Raw genomic sequence first — 21,095 nt, forward strand, 5'->3', positions numbered from 1 at the left:
CACATCCTCATGCTGTGTTGGCACTGGAATGAGTGGCAGTACCCGTAGGCAGCCTCAGCACATCCTCATGCTGTGTTGGCACTGGGATGAGTGGCAGTACCCGTAGGCAGCCTCAGCACATCCTCATGCTGTGTTGGCACTGGGATGAGTGGCGGCACCCGTAGGCAGCCTCAGCACATCCTCATGCTGTGTTGGCACTGGGATGAGTGGCAGCCTCAGCACATCCTCATGCTGTGTTGGCACTGGGATGAGTGGCAGCCTCAGCACATCCTCATGCTGTGTTGGCACTGGGATGAGTGGCAGCCTCAGCACATCCTCTTGCTGTGTTGGCACTGGAATGAGTGGCAGCCTCAGCACATCCTCATGCTGTGTTGGCACTGGAATGAGTGGCAGTACCCGTAGGCAGCCTCAGCACATCCTCATGCTGTGTTGGCACTGGAATGAGTGGCAGTACCCGTAGGCAGCCTCAGCACATCCTCATGCTGTGTTGGCACTGGGATGAGTGGCAGTACCCGTAGGCAGCCTCAGCACATCCTCATGCTGTGTTGGCACTGGGATGAGTGGCAGCCTCAGCACATCCTCATGCTGTGTTGGCACTGGAATGAGTGGCAGTACCCGTAGGCAGCCTCAGCACATCCTCATGCTGTGTTGGCACTGGGATGAGTGGCAGCCTCAGCACATCCTCATGCTGTGTTGGCACTGGGATGAGTGGCAGCCTCAGCACATCCTCATGCTGTGTTGGCACTGGAATGAGTGGCAGTACCCGTAGGCAGCCTCAGCACATCCTCATGCTGTGTTGGCACTGGGATGAGTGGCAGCCTCAGCACATCCTCATGCTGTGTTGGCACTGGAATGAGTGGCAGTACCCGTAGGCAGCCTCAGCACATCCTCATGCTGTGTTGGCACTGGGATGAGTGGCAGCCTCAGCACATCCTCATGCTGTGTTGGCACTGGGATGAGTGGCAGCCTCAGCACATCCTCATGCTGTGTTGGCACTGGAATGAGTGGCAGTACCCGTAGGCTGCCTCAGCACATCCTCATGCTGTGTTGGCACTGGAATGAGTGGCAGCACCCGTAGGCAGCCTCAGCACATCCTCATGCTGTGTTGGCACTGGAATGAGTGGCAGCCTCAGCACATCCTCATGCTGTGTTGGCACTGGAATGAGTGGCAGCCTCAGCACATCCGCATGCTGTGTTGGCACTGGAATGAGTGGCAGCCTCAGCACATCCTCATGCTGTGTTGGCACTGGAATGAGTGGCAGTACCCGTAGGCAGCCTCAGCACATCCTCATGCTGTGTTGGCTGTTAATGCAAACAATGCATCTTTCTGTATGTATTGTACATGTGAAAAATAAATCTGACTTTGAATACAAATACCAGCCCTGCTTGGCAGGAACTATCAAATTAACCGGACAGCTGCACAAAACAGTTTGTGCTCCTTTTGCTGCTCTACCTTGGCTGTAGTAACTCCAACGCAGGACAAGATTCAAAAATTTACTAGGGGAAAAACGTACAAAAAGGTTGGATTTTATTTTGTCTGCTATATTTTGAGAAGCTGTACAGAGTGTAACATAATACCTGACATGTTGGCTTCATTCATGGTAAAGTAACAGTACAGTGAAGCAACATAATGTTTGAATTAAACATAAGAGATTTTGCAGATGCTGAAATCCAGAGTAACACACACAAAAGGCTGGATGAATTCAGCAGATCAGGCAGCATTGATGGAAAGGGATAAATAGTCGACATTTTGAGCAGAGACCCTTCATTAGCCTTGATGAAGAGAGTCAGCCTGAAACATTGGCTATTTATTTCTCTCCATAGACGCTGCCTGACCTGCTGAGTCCCTCCAGCACTTTGTGTTAAGTTAGAACTCAACATCACATCTAATACAATTTAGTGAACTGTAATAAAACATATTTACAGTTGTAAATTTATAATAATAAGTGTATTAAATTCCAAATAAAAAAAGTAATTTAAAATAGCAAAATTTAAAAATGATATTTTAATTTTTCATGGCGGAGTTTGCCTTCTGAGGAAGAGGTTTGACTCTTAACAGTAATGAGGTCTCCCTGAAACACCCGGCCTTTAGTTTGACTCCAGGCAGCTGACAGATAGTGTAGAATCGGGGCAGAGGCACGACCGGCTCCGAGGGGTTGCCAAGCATAGGTGGGTGCAACCTCCATTGTTTACAGCACAGTGGTTCTGTCCTATTAATATCAATGCAAACAGACAATATCAAAGTCATTGTCATACGCACAGGTATATGTACACACAAGTGCAGTGAAAACCTTACTGCAGCATCACAGGAACGGAATGAAAAGTTATAGGGGAAGGATTGAACAATACAGGCCCTTCGGCCCACGATGTTGTGCCAACCTTTCAACCCACTCCAAGATAAATCCTTCCCTCCCATATAATCCTCCATTTTGCTTTCATTCAGCTGCCTATCTAAGAGTCTCCTAAATGTCCCTAATGTATCTGCCTCTACCACCACCCTTGGCAGCGTGTTCCATGAACCGACCATTCACTGTGTAACAAAAATAGCTACCTCTGACATTCCACCAATACCTTCCTTCAACCACCTTAAAATGACGCTCCCATTTCTGCCCTAGTAAAAGAAATCTCCAGCTGTCCACATGATCCATGCTTCTTATCATCTTGTACAGCTCTATCAAGTCCTTCTCATTCTCCCTCGCACCAAAGAGCAAAGGCCAAGCACACTCACTCTCCTCATAAAACATGCTCTCTAAAGCAGGCAGCATCCTGGTAAACCTCCTCTGCACCCTCTCTAAAGTTTCCACACCCTTCCTATAATGAGGCAACCAGAAACGAACACAACATTCCACGCGTGGACAAACCAGGGCTTTACAGAGCTGCAACATTGCCTCACGGCTTTTGAACTCAATCCCCAGATTAATGAAGGCCAACACACGAGATGCTTACTTAACCTCCCTATTGGCTAGCGGATAGCTTAGGACTTCATTCCCTGAAGCACAGCAGAGCGAGGGGAGATCTTATAGAAGTACACAAAATTAGGAGGGGTGTAGATAGGGAGAATGCATGCAGGCTCTTTCCCCTCAGGAAAAACACACAGGAAATGCTGAAGGAATTCCTTAAGGGGAATAAACAGTCGACATTTTGGGCCAAGATCTTCATCAGGACTGGAAAGAAGGGCGCAGAAGACAAAATGAGAAATCTGTGCCCTCACTGAACAACAACACGCATGATATAGCACCTTTGCTTGAATGAATCACCTCAGGGAATGTCACCAGTCCATCTCCAACATGGGGCTACATAAAGAGCTATTAGGATTGGACATTAAAGTCTTGGTTAAAGAGACTTGCTGGAGTTTTAAGTAACTATCTTCCGGAGGAACCCAGCGAGTAAGGGGAGGAAGGAACTGTCAATGTTTCAAGTTGAGAACTGGATCCTGAAATGTCAACAATTCCCTTCCTCCCACAGATGCTGCTCGACCTGCTGAGTTCTTCCAGTAAACTGTGCTAGTTAGCTTTGCAGCATAAGTGATCAGAGTTCTATTCCTGCCACTGTCTGTAAGTAGCTTGTATGTTTCCTCTATGACCATTTGGACTTCCTCCATATTCCAAAGACGTACGTTTAGAGTTATTATGCTGAGGGTATGCTACGTTGGTGCCAGAAGCATGCTTCTCCCAGGACTGTGTTGGTGTTGCCGCAACTCAAAATGAATTTCACAGTATGCTAAGAGGTCTGTGTGACAATTAAAGCTAAGTCTAATCTGCCATTGCTCCTTGGTCAAAGAGGCCAGTTTTAAGGAAGATCTGAAACAAGGGGGGGAAGGGGGAAAGGTGGAGGCGATTCAGACAGGGCTCGGAAGCCCAAGTGTTGGAAGCTGCAGTGAAGGGATTAGAATGTGAGCTGGAACTGAAGATGTAAAGTTTTTAAAAAAAAAGTCAGCTTCATCGGTCACATCTTCGTCCCCACATACAGTGAGATCTGTTACTTGTGTCACATTAAATCAGTGAGGATTGTGCTGTGCAGCTTGCAAATGCTGCCACAGTTCAGATGTCAACATAGCATCCCCACAACTCACTCTTAACCCACAGTGTATGTGGTTGGAAACTGGTACACCCGGAGAAACTCCATGCACTCACAGGAAGAACATACAAACTTAAGGGCAGCCATGGGAATCGAACTCTGATCTTACAGCTGGTGCTGTAAAGTATTACACTAAGCACTATGCTACACTGTAGGAAATTAAAGATGTGGAGAAGGTGATGTTGAGGGACGACGTATAACCACAGAGTATTTTGAACAAGACATTGTTGGATTGGAATAAGCCTAGCTCAATATACTAGATGCAATTTTGGGAAACTGGAGGAATAGTCTTTCTGAAGTTTACATGACAATATGACTGTGTAACAGCTGAGAGTGAAGGCGGTATGATCCAAAACCAAACACCACTAACAGCACAAGTTCAATCACAGGATTACAGAGTGCACATTACCTTGAGGACACCGTGAGTACGCTGTGGTGATTCCATACAATCGGGACCGTCGCGTTGGCCTTTCTTCATCAGTTTCTCGTCCAATAATACGGTCCACGGCTACAACAGCGTCCCTATAGGAACACAAAGTTTAAACAACGCAATGGTTAAACATTTGCAGTCACTAAATTTCTATGGCATACTTGGCTATACTTAAGACAACATTCCCTGCAAATTGAATAAAAGGTCACCATTTCCATGGCTTTTTGAAAGAGGAATCCAATTAGTCTCACTTTTCCTACAGTCATAGTCCTCTAAATGTTTTTTTTTCATGTATATACACAGCCCATAAGGCAGAATATATTTCCATCATCCTGTCAAACCATAAATTTAAGGATATCACTTGACGACCTGAGTCATCGGGAAAAGGTTGAATTTCCCCAGAGAATGAGAGAGAGAATGAGGAGAATGAGGGGAGATTTGACAGAGGTATACAAATTTGTGAGGGATATAGTTAGGGTAAATGCAAGCAGAATTTTCCACTGAGGTTCAGTGAGACCAGACTAGAGGTCATAAGTAAAAGGTGAAATGTTTAAAGGAAACATATGGGAGAACTTCTTCACTCAGAAGGTGTTGAAACTGTGGGACGAGTTGCCAGAAGAAGTGGTGGATGAAGGTTTGGTTTCATTTTTAAAAATAGTTTGGATAACTACATGGATGGGAGAACTAGGCAGAATAATAGTGTAGCATAGACTAGATGGGCTGAATGGCCAGTTTCTGTGCTATAGCACCCTATGAATCTACGGCTCTTCAGCTCTTCTTCTAGCAGCCCCCTTGAATTTGTGTCCTTTGATTACTGACCCTCCTGTTTCTGTAGACAATGCTGAAAATCCACATCTTCATTAAATCTCCTCTTAATTTGCTTTGCTCCAGACAAACCTTATCTTCTTTAAGTTTATATTTCCAATTTCTTCCTAGCAGAACAGTGAACACAGCACCTCAGTATGTGGAGTTTTCAACGACTTCTTCACACACCCACGGACTGTGACATTGAAAGTTTACTTTGCCCCAGTAAATACTTCAACTCCCAAAGGTTCTGTGAACATTTCCAAGATCAAAGTTCAAAATAAAGTTACTATCACAGTACGTACATGTCACCATACACTACCCTGCGATTCATTTGCTTGCAGGCATTCACAGTAGAACAAAGAAATACAAAAGACTCATTGAAAAACTACACAGAAAGACTGACAATCAGTTTTTACTTTAAACTTTGCAACCACTCTAGGACATTTAGCACTCGGGCACCATTAACAATATGATCTCTGAAAGGAAAATCTGAATTACCTGCTTGAAATTTTTGCTGTCAATACACTACCTCACAAAACCAGTTGCTGCAAAAAGGGATGCACAATGTGTTTCTTACAAATGAAAATCTAAGCAATGTCTATTCATGAAATAAGGAGACAGTTGCACGTTTATTAAGTAAAAGAAGAAATGATGCCTTGTCTAACGCCCTGGATATGTCCCAAGATGTGCAGTTTCAGTTCCGGTTTTGGCTGATGTTGCACTTCACGTGAATTGTTTTTTAGTGTGTGTACGGAAGATTTTTAACTAAACACTCATATCGTCTCATTTAACACGTTGAACCACTTTGATGTCCAAGACAGAGTAAAGCATGCCAGATAATCTACTTAGTCACAGCAAGCTGTGCAAAGTTCAATTGAAGCTAAATGTCAGGAGGCCATTCCTTTCCCAGGGAACAGTGGACCTCTCACTTTGTGGGATAACTGATGACCTTTTTCTATCTATTACTGAAATGTAAGGTTGGATCGCATGGAATCCAGGGAGAGCCAACTAACTGGATTTGCAACAGGTTTGATGGTACAAAACAGGAGGTGATGGGACTAAGGGATCATTGTTGTTTGTCATCCTTATTGTAGCAATGAGGAGAGAGCATGTCCTGAGGCGTGGGGACTTCTTCGTGAAGGATGCTGCCTTTTGAAGCATCGCCTATCGAAATCCTCAAGGCTGTGGAAGCTAGTGCCCATGATGAAGCTGACTGAGTTTACAAGCCTCCACAGCCTTTTCTGCACTGGCCCCTCCATACCAGATGTTGATGCAATGCTCCTGACAGTACATTTTATTTAGAGATAGAGCTGACCTCTGGCTCAATGAGCCCAGCAACCCACCAATTTAACCCTAGCCTAATCACAGGAAAATCTACAATGACCAATTAATCTACTAACCTCCTTTGGACTGTGGGAGGGAGCCAGAGCACCCAGAGGAAATCCATGCATGCTTGGGAAGGATGTACAAAGATTACAGAAGAATCCGGAATTGAAATCCGAACTTCAACACCACTGTTGTGCCAACAGCTATGTGATCAACGTACCCCATAGAAATTTGCTGGATTCTTTGGTGACATATCAAATCTCCAATGAAACGTAGCTGCTAGCATGTCTCCATCACGATTGCATCAAAATGTTGGGCCCAGGATAGATCTTCATAGATACTGACACCCAGGATCTCGAGGATCCTCACTGCTGATCCCTGATCAGGACTGGTACATGTTTCCTCAACTTCCCCTTCATGTGACCCTTTCAGCTTGTGAATTCCATCCTTTTAAATTCATATCTCCCTTTTTTAACCTATTAAATAGTATTTTAACCTACAGACTCATTTTCAAGGACTCTACAATGCATGTTCTGAAGACCATGTGGTTTATAGACCACGTATAAAATTCTAAAGGGATTGGATAGGCTAGATGCAGGAAGATTGTTTCCGATGTTGGGGAAGTCCAGAACGAGGGGTCACAGTTTAAGGATAATGGGGAAGCCTTTTAGGACCGAGATGAGGAAAAACTTCTTCACACAGACAGTGGTGAATCTGTGGAATTCTCTGCCACAGGAAACAGTTGAGGCCGGTTCATTGGCTATATTTAAGAGGAAGTTCGATATGACCCTTGTGGCTAAAGGGATCAGGGGGTATGGAGAGAAAGCAGGTAGAGGGTTCTGAGTTGGATGATCAGCCATGATCATACTGAATGGCGGTGCAGGCTTGAAGGGCCGAATGACCTATTCCTGCACCTATTTTCTATGTTTCTATGTCTATGTTCTCTAAATAAACACTCTTTATTTGTTTTATTTTATACTTGCACAGTTTGTCTTCTGCAATTGGATGTTTGTCAGACTTGGTGCGTAGTTTTTCCATTGATTTGACTGTATTTCTTCGTTCTATTGTAAATGCCTCCAAGGAAAGCTATAAATGCCTCTGGTCAAGATGGTGCCTGTGTACAATGCTCCTTTGGCCAATATCTTCTGGATAGATCATGAAAAAATCTTTTTCACTTCTTTCGTATCTTTTTTAGACTCCTCAATACCCGAAGCCTGGACTGACACCTTGCCCTACTGCCCTGTTTATTATTTATTGTAATGCCTGCACTGCTTTTGGGCACTTTATGCAGTCCAGTGTAGATCTGTAGTCTAGTGTAGCTTTCTCCGTGTTTTTTTTTACGTAGTTCAGTCTAGTTTTTGTACCATGTCATGTAACACCATGGTCCTGAAAAATGTTGTCTCATTTTTACTATGCACTGTACCAGCAGTTATGGTCGAAATGACAATAAAAGTGACTTGACTTGACTTGTTTGTTTCTTGTCTTGAATGTGGTTCCAGAGCTGCTGGAGCCTGTGATTTGAGTTTAGAGATCATTTGGGTGCTTCAGTGTTCTGTGAGAGGATTCTGGGAGGTAGAGGCACAATGCATGAACCTCAAGCAGGCAGACGACAGGACGGGCTGCAGACCGCTGTTTGACCCCAGATCACCATTTAAAGCTTCCATCGTTCACCTATTAAAGCACAAAGGCAATTGAAACATCGAGGTGAGTGCGGAAGTTTGGAGATCGTTTGGGTGTTCCAGCGCCCTGCAGCCTCTGAGAGGATTCCAGGAGGTGGAGGCAGCGAGGGAACCTCGAGGTTGGCAGGCTGTAGGACAGGGCTCAAGCTGATGTTTGCCTCCATTTTGACAATTATAGCTTTCATTGTTCGCTGATTAAAGTGATGAGGGAGATTGAAACATCGAGGCGAGTGCAGGGGGTGAGCGCTGGGTGCTTGATTTTTGAACGGTTGCTCTGTACTGGAGACGGGAGAGCCTGAAACTGCACCCAGAGAGTGTTGCCTAGTTTTTTTTAAACTGTGTTTTGTATGTGGACTTGGATTATAAACTCTCTCTTTCAGTCTTATTATTTTATATTCTGTATTTTTTCACCTGATCTTCTCAGTTTTTTTTTTGTGCCTGTTCCGTTTTTGTTTGTTTTTTTATGTGGGGAGGAGGGATTTGGGGTTGATGTACCTGTTCTGTTTTTGTTTGTTTTTTTGTGTGGGGAGGAGGGATTTTGGGGTTGATGTGCCTGTTCTGTTTTTGTTTGTGTGGGGAGGAGGGATTTGGGGTTGATGTGCCTGTTCTGTTTTTGTTTGTGTGGGGAGGAGGGATTTGGGGTTGATGTGCCTGTTCTGTTTTTGTTTGTGTGGGGAGGAGGGATTTTGGGGTTGATGTGCCTGTTCTGTTTTTGTTTGTTTTTTTATGTGGGGAGGAGGGATTTGGGGTTGATGTGCCTGTTCTGTTTTTGTTTGTTTTTTTGTGTGGGGAGGAGGGATTTGGGGTTGATGTGCCTGTTCTGTTTTTGTTTGTGTGGGGAGGAGGGATTTTGGGGTTGATGTGCCTGTTCTGTTTTTGTTTGTTTTTTTATGTGGGGAGGAGGGATTTGGGGTTGATGTGCCTGTTCTGTTTTTGTTTGTTTTTTTGTGTGGGGAGGAGGGATTTGGGGTTGATGTGCCTGTTCTGTTTTTGTTTGTGTGGGGAGGAGGGATTTTGGGGTTGATGTGCCTGTTCTGTTTTTGTTTGTGTGGGGAGGAGGGATTTGGGGTTGATGTGTCTGTTCTGTTTTTGTTTGTTTTTTTGTGTGGGGAGGAGGGATTTGGGGTTGATGTGCCTGTTCTGTTTTTGTTTGTTTTTTTATGTGGGGAGGTGGGATTTGGGGTTGATGTGCCTGTTCTGTTTTTGTTTGTGTAGGGAGGTGGGATTTGGGGTTGATGTGCCTGTTCTGTTTTTGTTTGTTTTTTTGTGTGGGGAGGAGGGATTTGGGGTTGATGATTGTGCTGCTGTTCTTTTCTTTCTTGGTTTTGTGGCTGTCTGGAGAACGGAAGAATTTCAGAGTCGTATAGTTTGATAATAAATGAACCTTTGAAAATGAATATGGTACTTTGATGATACATTTACTTTGAACGTTATGTCTTCAGGGGTTCTTGAGTCATTTCCTCCAGGAGATAAGTCATTCCAATTGATTCCAACCTCAATAATATGCATCTCAGCTGGATATCCCTTCTCCTCTTAGGTTGCAAAAGAGAACAATCCCAGCTTCTTCCATCTTTCCTCACAGCAAGGATGTTCCAACACCCTGACAGATTCCATCTGCACCCTTTCCCCTACGCCATGCCTTTACAGCAACACAGTATTCCAGCTGTGACCCATCTAATGGGTTCAGGAGAAACACTTTACCCCCAGAGAGCGTTGGGAATGTGGAACCTGCCCCCCCCCCCCCCCCCCAAGAAGCAGTTGAATTGAATGGCTCTGTTGCATCTTAGGGGAAACACCAGAGATAAAGAATGGATCAATAGGTTGGGCTGAAATCGAGCAAGTCCTTTTGTAAAGAATATACAGCAGCGGTCCACTACGGTGGGGCAGGCAGTGGACCCACTGCCTTACAACTCCAGCAGCAAGGGTTCAATCCTGACCTTCAGTTGCTGTCTGTGTGGAGTTTGCATGCTCCCCCTATGACTGTGTGGGTTTCCCCTGTGTTCTCCATTTTCCCCCACATCCCAAAGGTTAATTGATAGCTATAAATCTCCCCAGCCATTGCTAGAATCAGGGAAAACTGAAGTGGGGAGGACAGACGACAAGGAAAATTACTGGAGGAGCAGCTGTGAGCTGACATACACTCAATGGCCACTAATTAGGCAAAGCTGTATACCCGCTCATTAATGTAAATATCTAATCAGCCAATCATGTGGCTGCAATTCAATGCATAAAAGCATGCAGACATGATCAAGAGGTTCAGTTGTTGTTCAGACCCGACATCAGAATGGGGAAGAGATATGATCCAAGTGACTCTGACTGTGGAATGACAGTAGGTGGTTTGAGTATCTCAGAAACGGCTGACCTCTTGGGATTTTCATACACCGCAATTTCTAGAGTTTACAGAGAATGGTGTGAACATGCAGTGAGTGGCAGTTCTGTGGGTGAAAATGCTTTATTAATGAGAGAGGTCAGAGGAGAATGGCCAGACTGGTTTAAGCTGACTGGAAGGCAACAGTAACTCAAATAACGACATATTACAACAGATGTGTGTAGAAGAGCACCCCTGAATGCACAACATGTTCAACCTTGAAGTGGATGGGCTGCAGCAACAGAAGACCCCGAACATACACTCAGTGCCACTAAGTGTAGAATGAATGGGCTGAATTTCCTTCTACGTTGCTCCAAATTGGCTATTTTATTAACATGTTCTGTGTAATAGAATTTGAATTCAGAAACCGGAGGTGCAAAGGGACTTGGGAGGAATCTCTAAAGGTTAACTTGCAGGAAGGAAGGCAAATATAATGTTGGCATTCATTTCGATAGGACTAGTATATAAAAAGGATGTATAGTGAAAGAAAGATATTGTGAGCAGTTTGGGGTCTCATACCTAGGAAGGATGTGCTGGCGTTGGAGAAAGTCCAGAGGATGTTCACGATAATGATCCTGGGAATGAAAGGTTAATGTATGAGGAGCGCCTGATGGCTCTGGGCACAGTTCCCTCTAAGCTGTGCGGGTGCACGGCTACACGGTAACGGAAATGCTCCTGCACACATCGTCTTTGTTGCTGCACAGCTTCAAGTTTCTTTCATGTAATGTTAACATAATTTTGAAATTATACTAATATAATTTTGAAATCTATGTTATTATGAATACCTTGTAATTAAATGTGCTAATGAATCCATAAATTTTCTAACTAATGAACATACCACAATCTTTACTTTAAAACATTCTAGAGCTTCAACATATTTACATTGTTGAAGATACAACATTATTGCAAATTGTGACAATAAATACAGTACGGAAGTCAGTAGCCCATTGTTAATAAATCATCAGCCGGCTGAACGGCAATGGTGTTTAGTCAACATTCACCATACGCATATTACCAAAATAATACACTTAAAGTGCTGTGCAGTTTTTAGGCCATGCAAAACATTCCTGGTCAGAGAAATGCAGCTGTAAAAGAAAACTAGAGGGGTCATTGGCTCTGGGCCTGTACCTGCTTGGTTTTAGAAGGATGGGGTGTAGAGGATCTCACTGAAACTTATCGAAAACTGAAAAACCTCAAATAAGTGGACATGGAGAAGATGTTTCCTATAGTGGGAGAGCCTAGGACTGGAAGGCACAACCTCTAGGTACAAGGACATCCCTTTAGAACAGAGATGAGGAGGAACCTTTTTTTTAGCCAAAAGATGGTGAATCTTTGGAATTCATTGCTACAGTTGGCATTGGAGGCCAAGTCATTGGGTATATTTAAAACAGAGGTTGACAGGTACTTAATTAGTAATGGTATAAAAATTATGGGAAGAAGGCAGCAAGTAGATTTGAGAGGGATAATAAATTAACCATGATCGAACGGTGGAGCAGACTCGAGGGGACAAATGGTCAAATTCTATTCCAATGTCTTAGAGTAATGTAATATATAATGCCATCACAGAAAATGATCGAAATGGTTACTTCACCTCTTCCAATCAGTGTAATACAAGTATCTTCCGTAACTCGTAATTCCGAAGGGGTACCGGATACCCTGAAGGACCCTCCTACGTCCACTGCGATCCGGATTTATACATTCCAACCTCTGGGTCCCTGCAGAGAACGAAATGGTTACAAATCTCACTCTAGAAGGACAGTGGCTCGGGCCAAACAGTTAATGCTACTGGACAATGTTCCCCCTAATTTTTAGTAGTCAGTGCGCACAAAAATCTTACGTTGTGTAAATTTTTTTCCTGTGACAAAAGTATGTGCGCACTGAATGCACACATGGCACAGTTTATGTAGGTTTACAAAATATTTGACATAAAACTGCACAGAATAACAATAAAATAACATACATATTTAAGTCATTCAGTTATTTTTTCTCTCTCCTGTCTTTGGCATTTACCCATTCTTTGTAAACTCTATCTAGACTAATAGAACTTCCATCCAATTGATAGCTTTTGATTCTCATTAATATATCCAAATGACATTCACCTAAACAGTTTCTCAGCTTGTTTTTGAGTTGATTCATTAGGCTAAAACCTCACTCACAGTCCGCACTAGACGCAAGAAAGGTTCCCCTAATGTCCATCAACTGTACAAGGTCGCAAAACTGTTCATTTTGAAGTACTAATGCCACCATTTGAGCAAAGTCTGAAATCAGTTCGGATTTAATTTTTTCTTGCATGAAAAATTTGAAATCATTAAACTGTCTTCAGTATCTTCAGCTAGAAAATCATGATATTTTAGACATAAGGCATTAACTTGTTCATTGCCAAATGTGAAGTCACAATCTGCAATTGCGGAGAAATCAAAAGCCGTGATGCAGCTGTACAAACCGGAACAGGAAAGGTGAGGTGACGTAAATTAGTGACGCGCATTGTGGTATTTGAAAAACCGACTAACTAGTTAACAGAAACATTTAGCTAGAAGGTTATTTTCAATAATATAATTATTAATTACATTATTTTAGGTAACGAACCTTTTGTGCACACATTAATTTTCTTTGTACGCTGGTTGAAAAACGTGTGCGTGCGCACAGCTTAGAGGGAACATAGCTACTGGACAACTGATTCAGAGATCAACACCTCACCTCAATACCTGTAGACTTAACTTCAATTAATTAAAGTACAGAATAAAAAATTAATAATGGTAACAATAGCACCACTAGAACAATCCTGGGGGGGGGGGGGCCTTTCCTCTCTATCGTTGACTTTTAACAGCTCTTTAATGGAAAAACAGAAATGTGCATATACTAGCAACTCAATCTTTCCTGTGCTGTTTAACAATATCTAGAAGGGAAGGGTAAGATTGATCTTAAAAAGGTTGGCACAACATCACGGGCAGAAGGGCCTGCACTGTGCTGTAATGTGCTATGTTCTATATCTCATTGTTGGAAATACTGAGGTCAGACAGACAATAGGTCAATACCCTGAAGTGTTAACTGGGTGTGTGTGGGTGAGAGGCAGAGACAGACACAGAGGTGGGGAGCAGGCAGTGATGGTGGAGTCGTGTGAGAGTGGGCAGAGTTGAGATGGGTAGGTGTGGTGAGAGGGGGTGCAAGAGCTGAGAAGTAGGGGTGGACATGAGCTGGATGGGTGTGGCATGAATGGGGGAGGGGGTGTGAGTGCAATAAACATATGAGGTGCGAATGGGAGAGCTGAGCAGGGGAGACGGGGAAGTGGGGAGAAAGTTTGAGAGAGCAGGAATCTCACCAACAAAACTGGGTACAGAACCTGCCCTTTCACAATTGATGCAGCTAACTTTTCGATAGCCCCAACATCGGTTTAAACATTAATCAGTGAAACCCCACCCGGAACCTTTAACACTCAACAACGTCCCACTGTTCGGGTACTGGGGACAACTGTACTTGTTGCTCACCACCAGTGACTACAAACTGACTTATGCTTTTAGTACAAGCACTTCTGAGATTAAAGGCTGAATGGGTTTCCTCATTCCAAGAATCATTTTGGTGTTTTTACCCACATGGGCTGTTGTGTTTGGGCTCACACTAGGGTTTCAACAATGAACTCTCTTTCCTTCCGGTAAGATGGTGGCACGCTCGAACACAGCAGCCTCCCTGGGTCTAACCAATGGTGTAGTTGTTCATCCTTTATGTCCTCCCGATCAGAAGACACCGCTGGTTTTCAGGAACAGCAAGTACTGCAGGTTTATCCCACGAGCGATTTGCTGGATAGTGATGGAGCTAGAATTGCTGTGCACCGTCTTGTGGCCTGCTTCAGCTGGGAGGTTGGGTGTGTGACCCAACGGACGGTGCGGGTGATCGTTTTGGAAGTTTTTGTTGTGATCACAAGGGCCCGTTGGACATTGGTCGTGTAAAATACTGAGAGTCTGATTCTCTGGCGAGTCTGACAGTTGTGGCACGTACCAGGCCCTCAGGTTTGTCTGTTGTGGCTGATGAGGAAGGGGACACCAGAGCTGGCTGTGTCGCTGGATTCTGTGCTGGGTTGGTGCAGCTCCTCGGCGTCTGATTGGTGGAAGACAAGCTGGACTGTGTTCACCTGTGGCTCCACTGCGTCAAATGAGGAAACGCTGTGGGCTCGTTCTTGCAGAAACGAGGCTCCAGAACAACATATGTGTACCATCAATCGACAGGCCTTGACACTCAGGACTTGGGCTACATTACTACTATTATAATATTATTTGTTCTGTAACTAAGTTTTTCTGCTATCATAATGTGCTGTGTGTGACTGTTGGTTCAGTGTTGTACACTTTGGCTCCAGAGTCTGGTTTGGCAGTATTCATGTGTATGGTTGAATGTCAATTAAACTTGAACTAGAACTACAGGACATGGCCTCAAGGACACACTATATTCATTAAAATCTTTCAAATATTAGTCCCATTCAGGAGAGCTCAGTCATTAAATGCACCATTGTTAGTTTAGAATTCTTATCCTCAGCGATATTCAAATCTCTCTTGCATATATCTCGGACCATAACCTAGAAGTCTTGAATTATTGTATTCTTTAAGATCCTGCTTAAAGCCTTTGCTTATCTAGTGAGTATTTCCATATGACAAAGGAGCAGAATTAGGCCTTTCTGCCCAGAAAACCCAATGACATGGCCTCCATGGCTGTCTGCGGCGATGATTTCATCAGATTCAACACCTTCTGGCTAAAGAAATTGCTCCTCACCTCTGTTCTAAAGGGATGTCCTTCTATTCTGAGGCTGTGCCCTCTGGTCGTAAACTCTCCCACTACTGGAAACATCCTTTGCATGACCACTCTATCTAGGCCTTTCAATATTTGTTAAGTTTCAGTGAGTGCCCTCCTTCATTCTCCTAAACCCATACGAGTACAGGCCTAGAGTAATCGAACATTTAAACCTTTACATTCCCCGGATCATTTCTGTGAACCCCTCTGGACCCTCCCCACTGCCAGTATTTTCTTTCTTAGATATGGGTCCCAAAACTGCTCACAAAACTCCAAATGTAATGTGGCCAATGCCTTATAAAGCCTCAGCATTACATCTCTGCTTTTATATTCTAGTCCTTTCAAAATGAATGCACCTGAGATGACAAATCATTTCCACTAATGCCCCAATCTGATAATGCGTTGGCATTTGCTCCCTGCCTTCAGTAATTAATAAAACTCTTTAATTTGAAGGTTAGCCCCCGATGCCTGCAGTTTTTCTGAAAGAAGTTCTAGATTTGCAGCTCTCTTTTAATGGTACGGCACAGGACAAGTGGAATTGTAGAGAAACCTGGTCAACTCCATCACACCGAGTAGAGGCCTAGACTGATCACACATTTAACCCTTTACCCTAGTTTTGAGCCATTCTTGCCCCATGTTCTCAAGTTGAGTCTATTGTACAAGCACAATGAAAAACTAGCTTGCAGCAGCCTCACATGCACGAAGGTGCAGTCAACACACAGAATATAAATTAGGCAGAAATTATACATCAGTGAATAGACAGAGGAAAAACAAGAGCTTAGTGCACAAACAGGACGACACGATCAGAGACGAGTCCAAGGTAATGATCCATCAGGGTGGCATGGCAGTGTAGCCGCTACCAATGATGCTTTATACCACAGTGATCAAGGTTCAATTCCCACTGCCGGCTCTAAGGAGTTTGTACGTTCTTCCTGTGATCGTGTGGGTTTCCTCCAGATGCTCCAGTTTTCTCCCACTTTCCAAAGATGTACAGGTTAGGGTTAGTAAGTTCTGGGCATGCTATGTTGGCACTGGACTGCCCTATTTTACTGTGCCCCATGATGCATTTCACTCTGTTTCAGTGTACGTGTGACAAATAATGCTTATCTTTAATCCTTTAAACTACGTGCATTGAAATAGATGCAATTTTAAGCAAGGGTTCTATCTGCTCCTTCACTGTAAACATGCCTATGGTGATTGCTAGGCTTCCACCCTTTGGTTACAACACAAACAGTACCTATAAAAACTATTCCCCCCCCCCCCCCCGGAAGTTTTCATGTTTTATTGTTTTACAACATTGAATCACAGTGAATTTAATTTGGCTTTTTTTGTCATTGATCGACAGAAAAACTCTTTCGTGTCAAAATGAAAACAAATCTCTACAAAGTGACCTAAATTAATTACAAATATAAAACACAAAACAATTGGTTGCACAAGTATTCACCCCTTTAACATGACTCACCAAATCATCAGTGGTGCAGCCAATTGGTTTAAAAGGTCACAATTAATTAAATGGCGATCACCTGTGTGCAGTCGAGGTGTTTCAATTAATTAAAGTAAAAATACACCTGTGTCTGGAAGCTCCAACTGCTGGTGAGTCAGTATCCTGGCAAAAACCACACCATGAAGACAAAAGAACACTCCAAGTAACTTCGTGAAAAGGTTACTGGAAAGCACTAGTCAGGAGATGGATACAAGAAAATTTCAAAATCACTGAATATCCCTTGGAGTACAGTTTAAGTCAATCATCAAAAATGGAAAGAATATGGCACAGCTGGAAAGCTGCTGAGAGCAGGCCATCCTCAAAAACTGATCAACCGTGCAGAGGTGGACTAGTAAGGGAGGCCACCAAAGCACCTCTGACCTATAACTCTGGAGGAGTTACAAGCTTCAGTGGCTGAGATGGGAGAGAGTGTTCATACAACAACTGTTGTCTGGTGCTTCACCAGTTGCAGCTTCATGGGAGAGTGGCAAAGAGAAAGGCACTGTTGGGAGGGGGGCAACTCACATGAAATCTCAGCTAGAGTTTGCCAGAAGGCATGTGGGAGATTCTGAAGTCAGTTGTAAAAGGTTTTATAGTCTGATGAAACCAAATTTGAGATTTTTGCCATCAGACTCAACACTGTTTAGCATAAACCAAACAGTGCACATCATCATAAACACACCATCCCTACTGTGGGGCATGGTGGTGGCTGCATCACGCTGTGGGGATGCTTCACTGCAGAGGCCCTGGAAGGCTTGTGAGGGTAGAGGGTAAAATGAATGCAGCAAAATACAGGGAAATCCTAGAGGAGAACCTGATGCAGTCTGCAAGAGAACTGCAACTTGGGAGAAGATTTGTTTTCCAGCGAGACAACGACCCCAAGCATAAAGCCAAAGCTACACAGGAATGGGTTAAGAACAACAATGTTAATGTCCTGGAGTGGCCAAGTCAGAATCCAGAGCTCAACCCAGTTGAGAATTTGTGGCTGGACTTGAAAAGAGCTGTTCATTCACAATCCCCATGCAATCTCACAGAGCTTGAGCAGTTTTGTAAAGAAGAATGAGGAAAAATTGCAGTGCCCTATCCACACAGACCTCAAGGCTGTAATTGCTGCCAAAGGTGCATTTATTAAATACTGACTTGAAGGGAGTGAGTAATTAAGCAATTAATTATTTTGTGTTTAATAATGCTAATAAATTCAGACCTATTTGTAGAATTTGTTTTCACTTGACAGAAAAGAGTCTTTTCTGTTGATTAGTATCAAAAAAGTCAAATTAAATCCACTGTGATTCAATGTTGTAAAACAGTGGTCACCAACCCGTCGATCGCGATCAACTGGTCGATCTTTGAGACTTCCCCAGTAGATCCCGAAAAAAAAGAAAAATAAATACACAAATACTGTTGAGAGATTGTTTCCGGGTTGCGGGGTTTTAGTTCCGTTGTTTCTGCCCAGTGCGCATGCGTGTAGCTCCCCCACACTACACAGTGTAATTCAGTGGTTCCCAACCACTGGGCCGCGAGGAAATGATACGAGTCAGCTGCACCTTTCCTCATTCCCTGTCATGGCCACTGTTGAACCCACGCGAGGTCATCAGTTACCTAACCACAGTGACACACTCGCGCCAGGGATCACTGTTGGCCTCGCGTGGCTGGCGGGAAGTGCCGTTGCTGCTGGCCTGGAGTGTGGACAGATAGGTGCCACCTCTAAACTTGTTTAGCACATCGAATGTTCGTGGGGAACCTGGTGTTAAAATATTCGCAGCGACCTAATTTGGGCTCAGGGTTTCGTAGGTAGCAGAGTAGCTATCTCGCTGTGATCTACTGAAAGTCATCCCTCGAGACAAACTTTTGTTGGCTGATAGGTCCTACAAGGGGCGGGGGGGGGGGGGGGGGGGCGGGTGTGCTCCCTGTCACACTCCTCGCTCAGTCAGTCAGTCGCTCTCTCCAGACTGCGACCGCTGCGGCCCTGGTACGGGAATAGCTGCACCTGGCCAAGGCGTCTGGTGGGCGGGAGGTTGTCTAATGAGGCAATGAAGCACTCAAAACTGCTTCGGTACCTTGAGTCCAAGCACCCTGCGCTTAAAGACAAACCCGCTGAGTTTTTTTCCAGTGGAAAAAACATGAGCAAGCGGGACAACAGCTAAGTGCTGAGAGCCAGGAAAACTAAATTGCGGAATAGACTGGACATAAGGAACCTGCTTCGAGTATCGCTGTATTCCAGTCGTGTTTAACACCCCCCCCCCCCCCCCCACCCCCGGTCAGCCAGTCCGAAAGTATATTGTCAATATTAAACTGGTCCGCAGTGCAAAAAAAGGGTGGTGACCCCTGGTGTTCATACACTATTTCTACTTCCGGTTTGTGGGGTTTTACTTCCGGTCTTTTCTGCCCGGTGTGCATGCATGTAACTAATCGATTTGGGGTCGATCTTGCCTTTCACTAAGGCTGAGGTAGGGGATCTTGGGCTTAAAAGGCTGGTGACCATTATTGTAAAACAATAAAACATGAAAACTTCTGGGGGGGGGGGGGGTGACTACATTTTATAAGCACTGTACCTCTGTTTACTCACTGACATTGCTCTCTCAAGTCTTCCACCCCTGCCAATCTGGCTTAAAACCTCCAGAGACAAAAGCAAATTTCTCTGCTGGGATATTGCTCCCCCACCAGTTGCTGACAGGAAAGGAACAGTAACTTAAATAACCGTGTGTTACAGCAGTGGTCTGCAGAAGATCGTCTCTGAATGCAAACCATGTCGAACCCTTAAGTGGAGTTACCTAATAAAGTGGCTACTGAGTGAATACTTGGAGCTAAAAGTTGGTAAATTAGGAAATGTAAAGATCAGCAACATGAGCTGCTGAAATGTTGCTGCACAGTGAGCTAGTGAATTTATGGATTCAGGGACTTTAAAATCTATACACAGAAAAAACTCTCAGTTCCATATACCTGCATCAGCCCAACACAACACTGCAGCGTATGGGTCGTAGGTGAGTCCGTTGGGCAGACCCAGATCGTCTTTCACAAGAACCCGCCTGTTTGTTCCATCCATGTAAGAGGTCTCAATCTTGGGAGCTGCTCGGTTCCAGTCCGTCCAGTAGAGGTTCCTGACAGAATACAATGGAGAGGTAGTACCATCAATACGGTGAAATATCTGTGACCGATAGTGAAGTGGAAAGCTGCAGTGGCCAGGAAAGTGGAGGAAAAAGAATTCTGTGCAGAGAATTGCAGGGAAAGCAGATGTACTCTGGAATGCAGAATAAACGGCAGGTTACTTAGGGGTACAGAGATGGGTGTCAACATCTCAGAGGATCTATCCTGGGCCCAACATACTGGTGCACTTACTTCATTAGGAGCTTGAGGAGATTTGGCATTGTACCAAAGTCGCCAGCAAATTTCTATAGATATACTGTGGAGAGCATTCTGGTATGGAGGGGCCAGTGCACAGGATCAGACAAAGCTGCAGAGGGTTGAAGACTCAGTAAGTTCTACCATGTGTACTAGCCCCCCACCCCCCCCAGCATCGAGGACATCATCAAAAGGTGGTGTCTCAAAATGGCAGCATCCGTCATGAAGAACTCTCACCACCCATGATGTGTCCTCTCCTCATTACCACCTTCAGCGAGGAAGTACAAGAGCCTAAAATGCACTCTCAATGTTTTAGGAACAGTTTCTTTCCCTCCACCATCAGATGTCTGAACAGTCCATGACCACTACCTCAGTTTTGTTCTCTGTTAGCACTTTTTTTTAACATATTATTTTAACTTGTAGTAATTTTTAATGTATTGCATTGTACTGCTGTTGCTAAACAAACACATTTCAAGATGTAATTATATGGGCTGTGTGTGACTGTGTGACGCACCCTGCCCCCAGAAGAACCATGTTTCCTTTAGCTCTATACATGGGTAAGGTTGAATGACAATAAACTTGTCTCTAAGCATCACTGGAGGTGCCAAAATAGGGAGGTCAGGTGGCTAAGGAGGCATAAGGGACACTTCATTAGCCAATGTTAGAATGGCTACATCTTATGAGTCAGGTATAGTCAGTGTATTGTACACTAACTGGCCCAAATGTGCTTTGACACAAGGACAAGTTAGGCTTTATCAAGGGACCAATGTAGAGTACACTGTGCACAAAATGTCACACTTGTTAAAATGA

General features: G+C 44.1%; 1 protein-coding gene across 1 annotated transcript in view; it reads right to left on the reverse strand.

Moving 5' to 3' along the window:
* Positions 1–1,511: 1,511 nt before the first annotated feature.
* The window catches only part of nid1a (nidogen 1a), a 151,159-nt gene continuing 131,575 nt past the window's right edge, over positions 1,512–21,095 (reverse strand). Inside the window, exons 17-20 of the mRNA XM_073056657.1 lie at positions 19,887–20,044; positions 12,279–12,402; positions 4,487–4,599; positions 1,512–2,210 (exon numbers count right to left, since the gene is read on the reverse strand). Of these exons, the coding sequence (XP_072912758.1) occupies positions 2,089–2,210; positions 4,487–4,599; positions 12,279–12,402; positions 19,887–20,044 (517 nt within the window). The 3' untranslated portion in view covers positions 1,512–2,088. The remainder of the gene's footprint in view (positions 2,211–4,486; positions 4,600–12,278; positions 12,403–19,886; positions 20,045–21,095) is intronic.

The sequence above is a fragment of the Hemitrygon akajei genome, chromosome 9 (genome assembly GCF_048418815.1).
Source record: "Hemitrygon akajei chromosome 9, sHemAka1.3, whole genome shotgun sequence".
In the NCBI taxonomy this organism is placed as follows: Eukaryota; Metazoa; Chordata; class Chondrichthyes; order Myliobatiformes; family Dasyatidae; genus Hemitrygon; species Hemitrygon akajei.